This window comes from Choloepus didactylus, chromosome 1 (genome assembly GCF_015220235.1).
Source record: "Choloepus didactylus isolate mChoDid1 chromosome 1, mChoDid1.pri, whole genome shotgun sequence".
NCBI lineage: Eukaryota > Metazoa > Chordata > Mammalia > Pilosa > Megalonychidae > Choloepus > Choloepus didactylus.
Window position 1 is genome coordinate 919,302 of NC_051307.1, and position 15,539 is coordinate 934,840.

The window sequence follows — 15,539 nt, forward strand, 5'->3', positions numbered from 1 at the left end:
AAGGCAATCCTTGGGGCAACGCTCCCCCTACCCCCACTCCCGCGCCAAGCCCTCTGCAAGCGCGTCCTCCTTTCTCTCGTGCTTTTCGCTGCTTTCCTCTTAACCTTGCCCCCACCCCACAGAAACCGTATGACTGGTATCCCATTGACTCAGATACTATCAAGCAGCTTCGCAGGGCCGTCAAGGAGGACGGGTTAGGTAGCCCATATGCTTCCCAAATACTGCAGGATCTCGCCATGAACTATTGCCTCCCCCAAGACTGGGCCTCGCTTGCCCGTTCAATTTTTAACCCCGGTCAGTTTGTTGACTGGCGTGCTCACTTCCAGGCAGAAGCAGCTAAGCAAAGTGAGCAAGATGCAGCCATTGGAGTCTATCATCCCCCCGAAGCCTATTTGGGCACTGGAGCGTTTCTAAATGCGTCTGCTTATATTAATGCCCCTGCTGCCTTCTGGACTGTCCTCAGAGGCATCGCCTTACGCGCGTTTGCCAATTGCTCTGCCTGTCGGCCTAATAAATTCACCAAGCTCTTCCAGGAGCCGAGTAAGCCTTTCACCACCTTTGTCTCCAGAGTCGAAGAAACCTGCGCTCAAAAGGTAAGTGATCCCCAGGCCCAATATTACATGTGCCCATCCTCAAATCCTGGAAAATCGTACTGTAATTCCCCCAACGAGTACTACTGTGCATACTGGGGGTGTGAAACATTAGCCACTAATTGGAAGCCTCCTGTTCCTAATCATTACCTTACCTTAAAATGGACCCCTACAGGGTGCAAAATCCCTACAGTTAACTGGCTCGGCCAAGAAAGCGAGGGATCCTGCACACATCTTAATCTTACAGTGCAGCTCCCCACTGATCCCTCCTGGTTACTTGGTCAAACTTAAGGCTTCAGAATCTATGAGAAAGGAACCGACCGAGAATCACTTATTCTAATAAAAAAGGAGGCTATAAGCCAACCATACCAAAATACTGCTTTAAAAACACCCTCTGGCATAGGTCCCAATAAAGTCATTAACCCCCTTTTTCCACAGCCTTCCAGCCGCACCTCAAGTACAAGCAGCGCATCCGGAAACCGCACCTCAGCTACAAACAGCGCATCGCCAACCCCACCACCCCAACCTTTTCTGCCCCCCTCTTGTTACTCCTCTCCCCTCCTCGGCCTTATCCAAGCGGCCTTCACCTCAGTGAACTCCTCCAACCCCAATTTTACCTCCTCCTGCTGGCTCTGCCTCTCCACCTCTTCCTCACTGTACGAGCCCGTTGCCTCCAACCTCTCCTTTTCAGAAAGCACAGAAAACAGCCCCTTGGAATGCAATTGGAATACCTCTGCCGTCCCCCTGACCTTTCATTCAGTCTCCTATACGGGAAAGTGCGTCCGCCCTCGCTCCAGTAACTCTCCCGACCTCACTGCCTGTGCCAGCTACTCATCTCCCAGCAGCTCGGCAAAATTTCTCATTCCTCATAACTCCTCCCAATGGCTCTGCTCCTCTACAGGACTTACCCCCTGTCTCAGCACGAATATCATCAGTGAATATAAAGAAACTTGCCTCCTAATTGTCCTTATCCCTAGGGTCTTATACCACAGCGAAGAAGACTTCTTCCTCCGTCTGGAAAAAACTGCAGCTCCTGTCCTTCTGCAAAAGCGAGAGCCCATCACCGCCCTCACAATTGCCTCCCTCCTAGGTCTTGCCGGCACTGGCACCGGAATCGCTGCACTAGCCAGTCAAGGCTCCGCCCTAACTCACCTCAGGGCGGCTGTTGACGAGGACATTCGTCACTTACAAAACGCTATTTACCATCTAAAAAATTCTGTCAATTCCCTCTCTGAGGTAGTGCTCCAAAACCGCCAAGGTCTTGACCTTCTCCTCCTCAAAGAAGGAGGCCTCTGCGCCGCCCTAGGAGAAGAGTGCTGTGTATATGCCAATTCCACAGGTCTCGTCGAGGACAGCCTAAAAAGGGTCCGAGAAGGACTGGAAAAGCGTAAAAGAGATCGTGAAGCCACCAGTTATTGGTCCAGTTTTTTCACTCCCATCCTCCCATATATCCTTCCTTTTTTTGGCCCCCTATTAATAATTATTCTAGCTCTCATCTTAGGACCCTGCCTCATCCGCAAAATTGTCCAGCTTGTAAGGAAACAAACGGATGCCATTTTTTCCTCGTTCGTGCAAATCCAGTATCAGCGACTCGCCACCTCTGACGCCCCCCACTCCAAGATAACAGCCAACCCTCCGCGACCTCAACGCCACCGGTCAACCCGCCGACCGCGAGGCCCTTCTCAATCACCTGAACATCGCTCTCGCCTCGAGTTCCAGCCTCTCTGAACCCCTGAACTTTAAACCCCTCACCTTCGCCCAGCCCGCTGCAGCAAAGCCCTTGTCGAGCGCCCGGGCACCACACCAACACTGAGCTCCAGCCTCACCAAGCCACCGTCAACCCCTTTTTCCCTTCCCTGACCTCCCCCTTCCCTCACCCTTAGCGGGCCTCTCCGGTAAAGCCTCTTCCTCTAATTAGAAAAGAAAGGGGAATTGCGGGTAGCTGAGCTTGTACCTCAGCTTGCCAGGCCTGGGCCAGGGGACCTGATCACCCCCTGGGGAGGGTAGTAGGTACGGGCGTTAGTGCCCTCTGCAGCCCCCCCGAGCCTGAGGAGCGAGGTCAGGGCAGCTCCCTTTTCCTCACCCAAAATGTCACGGGCAGGGGAGGCTTGCCGGAGGGAACCGCCTTTCTCCCAACCGCCCTTACCCCATTTCCTTATCTTGCCCGCACACTCCCTTGTGCCAAGGCCACTCCTGCCACCGCCAGCGCGCATGCACCGTGGCCAGAACAACCCCCGCCCGCTGCAACGGCTCCTGCGTCCTCTCAGAACCAATCCTAGCCCCTCTTCCTTCAGTATTGCCATTTAAGGCTACTTCACCTCCTTTCCAGCCCTGCCCTTCTTACCAGCCTATATAACCTGTGATCACCCCTGAATAAAGCCTCTTTGGCGCATACTCCTACTGGATGAAGAGTGTCTTGTCCTTATCGCCGCCCTCCACACCTTGCACGCCTCTCGCCGAGGACCCGGCCAAGTCCTCCGCCTCTCCCTCGCCTCCGGGAAAGAGCCCCCGCCGCCGGTACCCTTTAAGCAGCCCCGAGAGCTGAGGGCTCAGCTACCGGCCGCCCCTCCCCCCAGAAGCAGTAACCCCGACCGCAAACATATTAAAATGTTATTATGTATTTCTTCCATAAATTTATTTGTATGGCTTTCATCTTAGTAAAAGCACTGATTATGTTCTTATAATAAAATATTTTAGCCAATTCGTATTCTATTAGCAGAAAAAGTCCAAAGGATTATTGCGGGTAGCTGAGCTTGTGCCTCGGCTTGCCAGGCCTGGGCCAGGGGACCTGATCACCCCCTGGGGAGGGTAGTAGGTACGGGCGTGAGTGCCCTCTGCAGCCCCCCCGAGCGTGGGGAGCGAGGTCAAGGCAGCTCCCTTTTCCTCACCCAAAATGCCACTGGTAGGGGAGGCTTGCCGGAGGAAACCGCCTTTCTCCCAACTGCCCTTTCCCCACTTCCTTATCTTACCCACTCACTCCCTGGTGCCAAGGCCACTCCTGCCACCGCCAGCGCGCATGCACCGTGGCCAAAACAACCCCCGCCCGCTGCAACGGCTCCTGCGTCCTCTCAGAACCAATCCTAGCCCCTCTCCCTTCAATATTGCCATTTAAGGCTGCTTCACCTCCTTTCCAGCCCTGCCCTTCTTACCAGCCTATATAACCTGTAATCACCCCTGAATAAATCTCTTTGGCGCATACTCCTACTGGATGAAGAGTGTTTTTGTCCTTATCGCCGCCCTCCATACCTTGCACGCCTCTCGCCGAGGACCCGGCCAAGTCCTCCGCCTCGCCCTCGCCTCCGGGAAAGGGCCCCCGCCGCCGGTACCCTTTAAGCAGCCCCGAGAGCTGAGGGCTCGGCTACCGGCCGCCACTCCCCCTAGAAGCAGTAACCCCGACCGCAGATTATTATATAAAGCAGTCAAAATTTGAATTACCATCATCAAAACATTTAAATGAAATGTGAATAAAAATTAAAATTACTTTTATGCTTTAAAAAAGGCTATGTTTTCTAAAAATATTCAAAATTATAAGGCAAAGTACAAATTATAATTAATGAACATGATTTTAAAACAAATTATATAAAACAGGAAAATTTAATTTTTAAGAATTTCAGTATCTTATTAATTTATTATTTCATGAAAATAAAACATTCACAATTCTAGTTTTCAGTGTCCATTCAGTTGCCAACGTAAAGGCGCGATGCTCTAGATATTTCAAGTCTAAACTTACTAATATTTAATAATGCAAAATGTGCCTCAGCTGCGGCGCACAGGGTACAGCGCATACTTCTTTGTGAGTCCTTCCGAGCCAGACTGGAACGCAAAGGAGGAGCGGAGCTGGTCAGCACCGCGGGAAGCCGAGGCCTCCGTGCCCGGGAAGGGCCCCGCCCGCCGTCCAAGGGAGGACAGAGCCGGTCACCCTCACCGGACCCTGAGCCGAGCCCGGAACACAGGCAGCAGCAGGCCTCACGCTTTCTCGGTTCCAGACTTGGATGGATCTTCTCCTTTCTCTCATTTTTCACTGACTTTATCCATGGAGTCCTCTATGAAGAGAAATCTTTAATTTGGTATAACCCAGTTTACCAAATTTTTGTCATATTTTGTTTTTGTTTTTAAGAAGTCCTTTTCTGCCCTCAGCTATTAAAAATACAGTTTTTTCCATTATGTTTTTACCTTAACATCCAGGTCTTGAATCCATCTGGAGCCCATCGTGGTGTGTGGTGTGAGGAAAGGGTTGTGTTTTATTTTTCTGCAGGGTGAGCCGCCTTTCCCCACCAGCATCTTTAAAACAATTTGTCCTGCCTTCACTAAATTTTGGAGGCTTTATTGTACATTAGGGCCCCAAAAGTCTGTCACTGAGCACTTTATTCTCATACATCCACCTCTTTCTCTTATTTTATGTAAACAAAAAGCTGCTTTTTTTTTTTTTTTTTTTTTCATTTTTATTGAGATTGTTCAGATACCATACAATTATCCAAAGATCCAAAGTGTACAATCACTTGCCCCTGGGTACCCTCATACAGCTGTGCATCCATCACACTTAATTTTTGTTCAATTTTTAGAAACTTTTCATTACTCCAGACAAGAAATAAAGTGAAAGATGAAAAAAGAAAAAAAGAAAAGGAAACTCTAATCCTCCCCTATCCCTAACCAACCCCCCTCAATTGTTGACTCCTAGTATTGATATAGTACGTTTGTTACTGTTTATGAAAAAATGTTGAAATACTACTAACTGTAGTATATAGTTTGTAATAGGTATATAGTTCTTTCCTATATGCCCCTCTATTATTAACTTCTAATTGTATTGTCATACATTTGTTCTGGTTCATGAAGTGATTTCTAGTATTTGTACAGTTGATCATGGACATTACCCACCATTAAGAATCAGACAATACCACCAATGTCAAGTGTCTAACATGCCTCTCCTATCCCCCCCTCTTATCTGCATTTACCTTGGTATATCACCTTTGTTACATTAAAGGAAGCATAATACAATGATTCTATTAGTTACGGTCTCTAGTTTATGCTGATTGCATCCCTCCCCCAATGCCTCCCCATTTTTAACACCTTGCAAGGTTGACATTTGCTTGTTCTCCCTCGTAAAAGAACATATTTGTACATTTTATCACAATTGTTGAATACTCTAGATTTCACCAAGTTACACAGTCCCAGTCATTATCTTTCCTCCTTTCTTGTGGTGTCTCACGTGCTCCCCATCTTCCTCTCTCAACCGTATTCATAGTTACCTTTGTTCAGTGTACTTACATTGTTGTGCTACCATCTCCCAAAATTGTGTTCCAAACCACACACTCCTGTCTTCTATCACCCTGTAGTGCTCCCTTTAGTATTTCCTGTAGGGCAGGTATCTTGTTCACAAAGTCTCTCATTGTCTGTTTGTCAGAAAATATTTTGAGCTCTCCCTCATATTTGAAGGACAGCTTTGCTGGATACAGGATTCTTGGTTGGTGGTTTTTCTCTTTCAGTATCTTAAACATATCACACCACTTCCTTCTTGCCTCCATGGTTTCTACTGAGAGATCCGCACATAGTCTTATTAAGCTTCCTTTGTATGTAATGGATTGCTTTTCTCTTGCTGCTTTCAGGATTCTCTCTTTGACATTTGATAATCTGATTATTAAGTGTCTTGGCGTAGGCCTATTCAGATCTCTTCTGTTTGGAGTACGCTGCGCTTCTTGGATCTGTAATTTTATGTCTTTCTTAAGAGATGGGAAATTTTCATGAATTATTTCCTCTATTATTGCTTCTGCCCCCTTTCCCCTCTCTTCTCCTTCTGGGACACCAATGATACGTACATTATTGTACTTTGTTTCATCTTTGAGTTCCCGGAGACGTTGCTCATATTTTTTCATTCTTTTCTCCATCTGCTCCTTTGTGTGTAGGCTTTCAGGTGTTTTGTTCTCCAGTTCCTGAGTGTTTTCTTCTGCCTCTTGAGATCTGTTGTTGTATGTTTCCATTGTGTCTTTCATCTCTTGTGTTGTGCCTTTCATCTCTTGTGTTGTGCCTTTCATTTCCATAGATTCTACCAGTAGGTTTTTTGAACTTTTGATTTCTGCCGTATACAGGTCCAGTGCTTCCTTTACAGCCTCTATCTCTTTTGCAATGTCTTCTCTAAACTTTTTGAATTGATTTAGCATTAGTTGTTTAAATTCCTGTATCTCAGTTGAAGTGTACGTTTGTTCCTTTGACTGGGCCATAACTTTGTTTTTCTTAGTGTAGGTTGTAATTTTCTGTTGTCTAGTCATGGTTTCCTTGTTTATCCAAATCAGGTTTTCCCAGACCAGAACAGAGGGAAGAAATATTCAGTATCTGGTTTCCCTGCGGGTGTGTCTTAGAAAATTGCTCCACCCTTTGATGCCTCGGGTCACTGTGCTTTTCTGCCCAGCAGGTGACGCCTGTTAGCCTATAATTCTTGACTGGTGTGAGGAGGTATGGCCGTGTTCCCCCAGGCTCTGGGGTCTGGTTCTGAATGGAAAGGGCCCCACCCCTTTCCTCCTAGAGAAGACAGAGCCCTCAGGTGGAGGTCATTAGCATTTCAATGGTCTCGCTCTCTGCTTGTGGTGTCTCCGCCCTTCCCCGAGTCACAGCCCTGGAAACTTAAAATGACTGGGGCTTTCTCCACTGAGCCGAAAAAGAAACAGATAGTCCCCTTCAGACCCAGTCAAGGCGACCCTCCGGCTCTCCCAGGTCAGTCGTCACCCAAAGCCTCTGTCTGTTTTTTGGGGCTGCGTACCTGTAGTGAGCAGTTCACACTCGCTACTTAAAACCCCAGTTGGAGCTCAGCTGAGCTATATTCGCTTGCTGGGAGAGAGCTTCTCTGTGGCACCACGCGGCTCCGCAGCTCGGGCTATGGGGGAGGGGGTCTCACGACTTGGTTCCACAGGTTTTACTTACAGATTTTATGCTGTGTTCTTGGGCATTCCTCCCAATTCAGGTTGGTGTATGATGAGTGGATGGTCTCGTTTGTCCCCCCGCAGTTATTCTGGATTATTTACTAGTTGTTTCTGGTTTTTTGTAGTTGTTCCGGGGGACTGCTTAGCTTCCACTCCTCTCTATGCCGCCATCTTGCCTCCAAAAAGCTGCTTTTACACCGATGACTTTGTGTTATGTTTTAACATCTGGAAAGGCAAGTCTTCCAGCTTTACTCTTCTTTGATGTTAACTTATCTTTTCTTGAATCTTTGGTGATCTTTGGACATTAATTTGGCTTTTAAATTAGATTTACTGAGCTCTTCAAAGTCTCCTTGGAATTCTGACTTGACATTACACTGCATGAATGAATTGATGAGGAGAACCAACACATTATGACACATTATGGAGTCATTCTCTTCAAAGCATGAAGCGTCCTCCTTACATTCGTCTCATCTCAAGAGCCTTTTATTAGAGTACTAAATTTTGGCCATTTATTTAGATTGCAATTTATTTAGATGTTCTTTTACTTCTTTCAGTAATGTTTTGTAGTTTTCAGGGACAAGTCCTTCACTTCCTTTGTTAAAGTTACTCCTAGTATTTTATTCTTTCATGAGCTATTGCAAACCGGATTTTTTTAAATTTTCATTTCACAGCTGTGTTTTCCAAAATGCAACTGATTTTTACGTGTAGATCCTGTAACCTGTGCCTTTGCTGAATTTGCTGATCAGATCTAGAGTGTTCTTACAGATTCTTTGGAATCTTCTATATAAAGGATCATGGTGTCTTTTTTGATTTGGGTGCACTTTCTTTCTTTTTCTTGTCTAACTGCTCTGGCCAGAACTTTCTTTATAATGCTGAAGAGCAGCGGTGACAGTGGGCACCCTTGTCTTGTTCCTGATCTTGGGGGAAGCTTTCAGCCTCTCACCACTGAGTATGATGTTAGCTGTGGGTTTTTCATATATGCCCTTTATCATGTTGAGGAAGTTACCTTTGATTCCTATTTTTCTGAATGTTTTTATCATGAAACAGTGTTAGATTTTGTCAAAAGCCTTTTCTGCATCAATTGAGATGGTCATGCTATTTCACCCTTCATTCAGTTAATGTGGTGTATTACATTGACTGATTTTCTGATGTTGAACTATCCTTGCATTCCTGGGATAAATCCCTTGGTCAGGGTGTGTAATTCTTTTAATATGCTATTAGATTGGATTTGCTAGTATTTCATGGGCTAAAGCAGAAAAATGCACAGTACATATTTCATTTTTCAATTCATCTCTCAAGCACATTATATACAATCTTCGTAGACAAACCAACAAGCAAACAAAGGATACTTTAGAGTAACTCACCTTCCCCCATGAGCAGGCTCTAGGGTTTACAGCAGATCCACAGAGACCAAGTGTCCTCACATATTGTAACTTTGAGCATCGTGACTGGAACTGCTGATTTATAGAGGGAGTGATGTTTTTTGTGGAGCCCAGCTACCTAAAACACAAAAACACAAGACATGTGAGCTGACATATTTACAAGCTTGGCTGTTAAGAGCTCAGCTTCAACAGAATTGATTTCTTGCATCCAACAAAGCAGCAAACGTCTCTTAAGCATTCAAATATAAGGCCCCACATGGTCTATGGAGAGGAATAAGCATGCCACTGGGAACTTCTCCTGAGAAAATTGCCGCATTCACCCCCACATGAGGCCACTCCAAATATGAGTGAGAAGACCAAAGACGCCCTTAAGAAAATTGTCTAAACTTTTAAGAATCTGAATAAAGTATTCAACTGTGCGGGTGACTGAGCTTGTACCTCGACTTACCAGGCCTGGGCCAGGGGACCTGATATCACCCCCTGGGGAGGGTAGTGGGTACGGGCGTTTAGTGCCCTCTGCAGCCCCCCCCGAGCCTAGGGAGCGAGGTCAAGGCAGCTCCCTTTTCCTCACCCAAAATGCCACTGGCAGGGGAGGCTTGCCGGAGGAAACCGCCCTTCCCCCAACCGCCCTTCCCCCCACCCCCTTATCTTGCCCGTACACTCCCCGTTGCCAATGCAACTCCCATCACCACCAGTGCGCATACATTGTTGCCAGACACCGTTGCCAGAGCAACTCCTGCACCTTTTAGAACAACCTCCGTGCCCTCTTAGAACCAATCCTAACCTCCGCACCCTCTCAGAACCAATCCTAGCCTTTATCCCCTCAGCATTGGCTTGTAACAACCCCCGCCCTCTATGCCAGCCCATATAACCTGTGCTCACCCCGGAATAAAGGTCCTTTTGTTCTACCCTTACTGGAGGAAGAGTGTCTTATCTTTCCCTTCTCGCCGCCCTCCACACCTTGCACGCCTCCCGCCGGGGACCTGGCCAAGTCCCCCGCCTCGCCCTTGCCTCCGGGAAAGAGCCCCCGCCGCCGGTACCCTCCAAGCAACGCCGACAGCCGAGGGTTCAGCAACCGGCCGCCCCCCCCCCCCCCTCAGACGAATCAACTGCGACCGCACAACTGTCTACTTACAATATTTTAGTCTGCTTATTTTGCATATATGTTGATTTAAAATAGCATTATAAAAGTAAATATTAATCTAAATACATTGCTGGCTTTGTACTTTCATAGTTAGTAAATAATTTCATTCAAACTCTTTAACTTCAGCACATCATTCTGCCCACTGCAGCCACCTTCTGTGCCAACAATGTTTTTGCAGAGTGTACTGCTCTTACCTTGCTCTAAGTTTTTTGACTTTTTTACTTTTTGAACTAATTTTTGCTGCTGACACTGGAAATTTGGTCTCCAGTCACAAGTACCTGTTTTCATAAACATTACCCTTTTGTTGTACTTTTAAACTTATTTTGTGGGTGTATGTTATGACCTCTAGGAATCATTGTCATGGACATCTTAAAAGGCCTGTTTACAAGAGCATCCAACATTTGGAACTGTGAGTTCATTGCATCAACAATAATTAGAAATAGGGTTTAAATGTCTTTGTCTTTTTCTTTAGTCCAAGACCTCTTGAGGCAACAAACACAGCACTGACTACATTTGTTTGAAGCTAATATTTGGTCTCCGTATAAAATCTGAGGGACAAAATGAAATAAATAGTAAAATAGCATAATGAAAAAAATACTTTGTAAAGACTCAAATGTAAGGAAATTCCATAAAAGATACTTGTTAGTAAAACTTCCCCTTTTATATGGGCACATATTACATTAGGTTGGAAGACAGTCACATACAAGTGCAAAAAAAGGAGTACAGAGATGTTGGCCATTGAATTAGGTCTTGAAATTGGTGAGTGGGAATTATCTGAAAATGATGGAAGAATGTTTGACAAGGTGCCAAGACGATTCAAAGGAGGAAAGAACAGTCTTTGCAACAAATGGTGCTGGGACAACTGGATAGCCACATGCAAAAGAATGAGTCTGACCCCTGCCTCATACCACAAATAAAAATTAACTCAAAATGGATCAAAGACGATAAATTAAGAGCTAAAACTATAAAACTCTGAGAAGAAAACATAAACACAGGCAAAAATCTTTGGAACTATAAATTAAGGAATGGTTTCTTAGATATAACTCCAAAAGCACAGGCAACAAAAGAAAAAATATATCCTGGACTTCCTCAAAAATTAAAAACTGTGGTGCTTCAATGGAATCCATCAAGAATGTGAAAAGAAAATTCAAAGAATGGGATAAGATTTTTGTAAATCATGTATATTGTAAGAGACTAGTATCTATAATATAAAAATAACTCTTATAATAACTTAACAATAGAAAACAACCCAATTTAAAAATGGGCAAAGGATCTGCAAAACAGGTTTCTTCAAGGAAGATACACAAATGGCCGAAAAGCACATGAAATGATGTTCAACATCATTGCACATTAGAGAAATGCAACTCAAAACCACAATGAGATAGTATTTCAGGCTCCTAGGATGGCAATAATGTTATAAGTTGGTAATTAAGTAAACAAATAAAGAGAAAACAGTAAGTTTTGATGAGAATGTGACACCGTCATCCACTACTGGTAGGAATATAAAGAGCTACACCCACTTTGGAAAACAGTTTGTCAATTTCTCAAAGAGTTAAGCATCAAGTTACCACATGACCCAGCAATTTTACTCCTAGGTGTATACCCAAGAGAACTGGAAACACATGTTCATGCAAAAACTTCACAAACCTACCACAGAATGTTATCCAGCCATGAAAAGGAAGGAAGCACTGAAGCCTGGTACATAATAACGAGCCTTGAAAGCACATGACAAGACAGAGAGGCCACACAGGAACGCCACGCGCTACCCGACTCCACTCCTATGAACTGCCCAGAGGAGGGAATCCATCGCGACTGGAAGCAGACAAGCAGCTGCCAAGGGCCAGGGGAGGGGAAAAGGGGGGCGACTGCAAAAGGATAGGGGTTTCTTTTTGGGGTGACAGTGATATAGTGGTGATAGCTGCACACTTTGTTAATATAACAAAACCCATTGGATTGTACACTTCAAAATGGTGAATTTTATGGTATGTGAATTATACCTCAAATTTTTAAAAAAGGATTAATCAACATTAAAAAAAGAAAGCAGTGGAAAAGACTTCCAATTACACACTGCATAAGGCACAAACCCATAAGCTCTAAGAAGTCAAGAGAAAACAAGAGTCCCCAACACTGCCCTGGACTCTGGAAAGTGGCTGAATTCGTGGTGAATATGGTACCAAGCAAAGGAAGCTGGAACACAAGCCCATGCGGGGAGGCGGGTGCTGCCCTGCTGCTGTGGGGTGTTCCCCTGCCCCCCAAGCCTACGGGGCACACCCAGGAGAGGGGCCCGGACTCTGAGGGCATTTGCTTCTCAAGGGCTCTGGGGCTCCCCAGCCAGGGTGCCGGGCTCTGCAGGGTGCCACGGGCCCCCAGCTGCAGCCTCAGGGTATGGTGGACACAGCCGCCTCCCTGGATGAGGACTCTAATCCCGGAGGCCGGCAGCCTCTACAGGAGGAGACAACAAATGGGGGCTGCTGGCTCCTCTTCCCCGGAACCTCCCAGAAGGCCCATGACAGGTGTGGTTGAGCAGAGACACGGTTATAGGTCTAAACCATCTGAGGGAATGTGTATGAGGGGCAGAAAAAAAAAAGCAGAAAAAACAGGGTAAGCCCATAGTGGGGGGCTGGGAGGAGGAGGCAGAGGGAGGCTCTCCCCCGGGCGCCTCTAAGCACCACCCACTGCCTCAGCCCGTGTCAGCTGGTGGGAGCCATGCCCAGCTGAGGCACAAGGGAGACCCCTAACCCTGAAGATAGTGATTTGAGGCTCTCCGGAGGAAGAAATTTATAAACATGAGCAGGATGTGACACCCCCCCTGAAATACATCCAGTGACAAAAAACAAAACTAAATTGCTCTTGTGAAACTTAGGGTTGCAAAAGGGAGCCTGAGCCCACCTATAATTTTGCCTAAGAGGCACCTCCAGAGAACCTCTTTTGTTGCTCAGATGTGGCCTCTCTCTCTAAGCCAACTCAGCAAATAAATTCATTAGCCGCCCCCTATGTGGGACATGACTCCCAGGGAAGTGAACCTCCCTGGCAACGTGGGAGACCACTCCCAGGAATGAGCCTGGCCCTGACATTGAGGGATTGAAAATGTCTTTTTGACCAAAAGGAGGAAAAGAAAGTAACAAAATAAGGTGTCAGTGGCTAAGAGATTTCAAATAGAGTCAAGAGGCTATCCTGGAGGTTACTCTTATGCAAGCTCCAACTAGACATCCCAAATGGCCACAGTATGCCAATCCCTAACCAACAGTAGTCATGAAACACCTAGGTCCCTATCTGAGACTCTATAAAAGTTTCACTCAGTAAGTTTATGTCTCAGAAACTTAAATCCACCAGAGTGTTCCTATGCCAGATAAGTCCTAAAACCCACAGGCAACAGCCCCTTTAAGAATAACAACCAGATGCAGCCCCCTTCTTCATAAGGTCGACACCCCTTTTCAATATGATTACAAGTTACGGTGGTCACTGCCTAGACACCCCTGAAGATCAAGAAAGTGATTAAAGGAGAGGAAGGGTAGCAACAGACACGATAGGATTTATCAAAGGATTACGAATACTGAATCTTCATATAAATATTTTTTTAGATGCTAGGGTATTAGAATAGCTAGAAGGAAAGAACCGAAATGGTGGAACTGAAACCCATAACATTTTTCGAAACTTGCTCTCTAGCTGCTCGTTAAATTGTACTTTGAAAGTTATCACCTTTCTGTATACATCTTATATTTCACAATAGGGAAAGAACTGATACTGTGAAACTGTAAGCCATAACATTCTTTGAGATTACCTATGCAACTACTTGTTATATTGTACTTTGAAAGTTGTCACTGTTATGTATATATGTTAAATTTCACAATGAAAAAATACATTTTAAAAAACTAAATTGAAACAAAGGTACACAATTTGACCCAACTGGAAACAAAAGACTACTGAAATAATGTATACAGTAAAAGGATGAAAGGACGCTGCTTGATTCTGTGTCTCTACAATGTAGGGTCTGAATTCACTTTGACATCTGCTGAAATGCACCAACTGGAAACCCCTCGGGAGGCTCGACCTACAGTTAGACCCGGATCTCACTCAGTGTAAACACGGTAACCCCTCTCGTTGCAGGGGAGGTACTTACTGCAGTACAGAGGACAAGCAGGCACGTCTCCCTGAGCCCCGGGCTTGCCTAAACCCTAAACTCCCCTTTCAGCACCCACTGCCCTGAGACGCCCCACACGGGCGCGGGGGCTCCAATCTCACACGGCACCCTGTGGGGTCAGAGCCGCGGCTCCCACTGGCCAGTGTCCTCCGGGAAGTCGCTGCCCCTCGCTGCCTCCCTGTGTCCTTATCCAGAAGACAAAGGTAATGATGTCTGCCTCTCGGGCGGCTGTATTGGGTGACTTCATGGTTATAAAATGTAATTAAAACAGGGCCTCTAAGGGTGAAAGCTTCTTAGGTAGGACCCAGTTAATGAAGGGGAGATTCTCCCCCCTCGTCTCCATTCAGCAGCCCGGCCGGCCGCTCCTGGGTGTGAAGGAAGGAGGGACACCACCGGGCCCAGCACCCAGCAGCCCTGGAATTACTGACACTGTCCAGTCGGCACGGGAGACGCTGCTCTCCAAGACCTGGCCAGCGTGTCCTGTCGGAGCCTTCTGCGTCTGCTTCTGAAGGGACATGACCCACCTCGACCTGGTGCCCGTGGCACTGCCCAGCCTCTGCAGGCAAGATCTTGATGGCACCCACCTTCCTCCAGGAGTGCGGAGTGACATCACACTGGTGACAGCCTCCCCCAGGACATCCGCATACACCTGACGTTAGAGCGGCCAATGCTGGCACGCTGGGCTCGCCCGGGAGCAGCTTTCACAGACCCTGGGCGGGAGCAGCCGTGCTTTGGGTCACAGAAGCAGCACCCCTGGAGCCCGGCGTGGTCACCAAGGCCTGCCTGCCACGGGAGGGGCCAAGCCTGGGCACCTGGTGTCTCCTCCGTGCCGGTGCCGCAGGGCTGCAGGAAGTCACCTCTCCAAGACAACAACTGGGGTCCACACGTTTTACAGACAGATTTGTCACCGTAGCTAAGCGCTGGAGCTCAGCAGAATGTTAGTGTGTTACACCCTTTAACCAGGAAGTCCCTGATAAAGGACAGGAACAGAGGGTCAGCACAACTGGTGGAGGGCCATCATCTTAGCATGGATGTCTTGGTCAACAGATGGCCCCATCTGCACATTTTTACAGCTCCTTGGGCCATTCCCCAAGAGTTGCCCCTTGGGGCAGAAAACTCTGGGAATACAGATCACCATGTCTCCACGGACGCTCAGGACACAAGGCAAGGCCTCCCCAGAACACTCCTGACCCTTCCAGGGCTCCAAGCACTGCTGACAGTTCACTTCTCAGCACACACAACGCTGCATCCTTGGAAAAGGTGTGCAACAGAATTGCCACCCTCCCCGTACACTCTAGGTGGCCGCTGAATTCAGAGGCCCGTGGGATTCCCTGAAGAACTCGTATCTAAGTGAAAAGGGACAAATGGATA

General features: G+C 46.8%; 1 protein-coding gene across 4 annotated transcripts in view; it reads right to left on the reverse strand.

Annotated features, from left to right (window-relative positions):
• PCBP3 (poly(rC) binding protein 3) overlaps positions 1 to 15,539 on the reverse strand; it is a 357,863-nt gene that overhangs the window by 99,299 nt on the left and 243,025 nt on the right. For all 4 annotated transcript variants that reach the window (XM_037830105.1, XM_037830097.1, XM_037830146.1 and 1 more), the window contains exon 3: positions 8,866 to 9,001. In XM_037830105.1, the coding sequence (XP_037686033.1) occupies positions 8,866 to 8,875 (10 nt within the window). In that variant the 5' untranslated portion in view covers positions 8,876 to 9,001. The remainder of the gene's footprint in view (positions 1 to 8,865; positions 9,002 to 15,539) is intronic.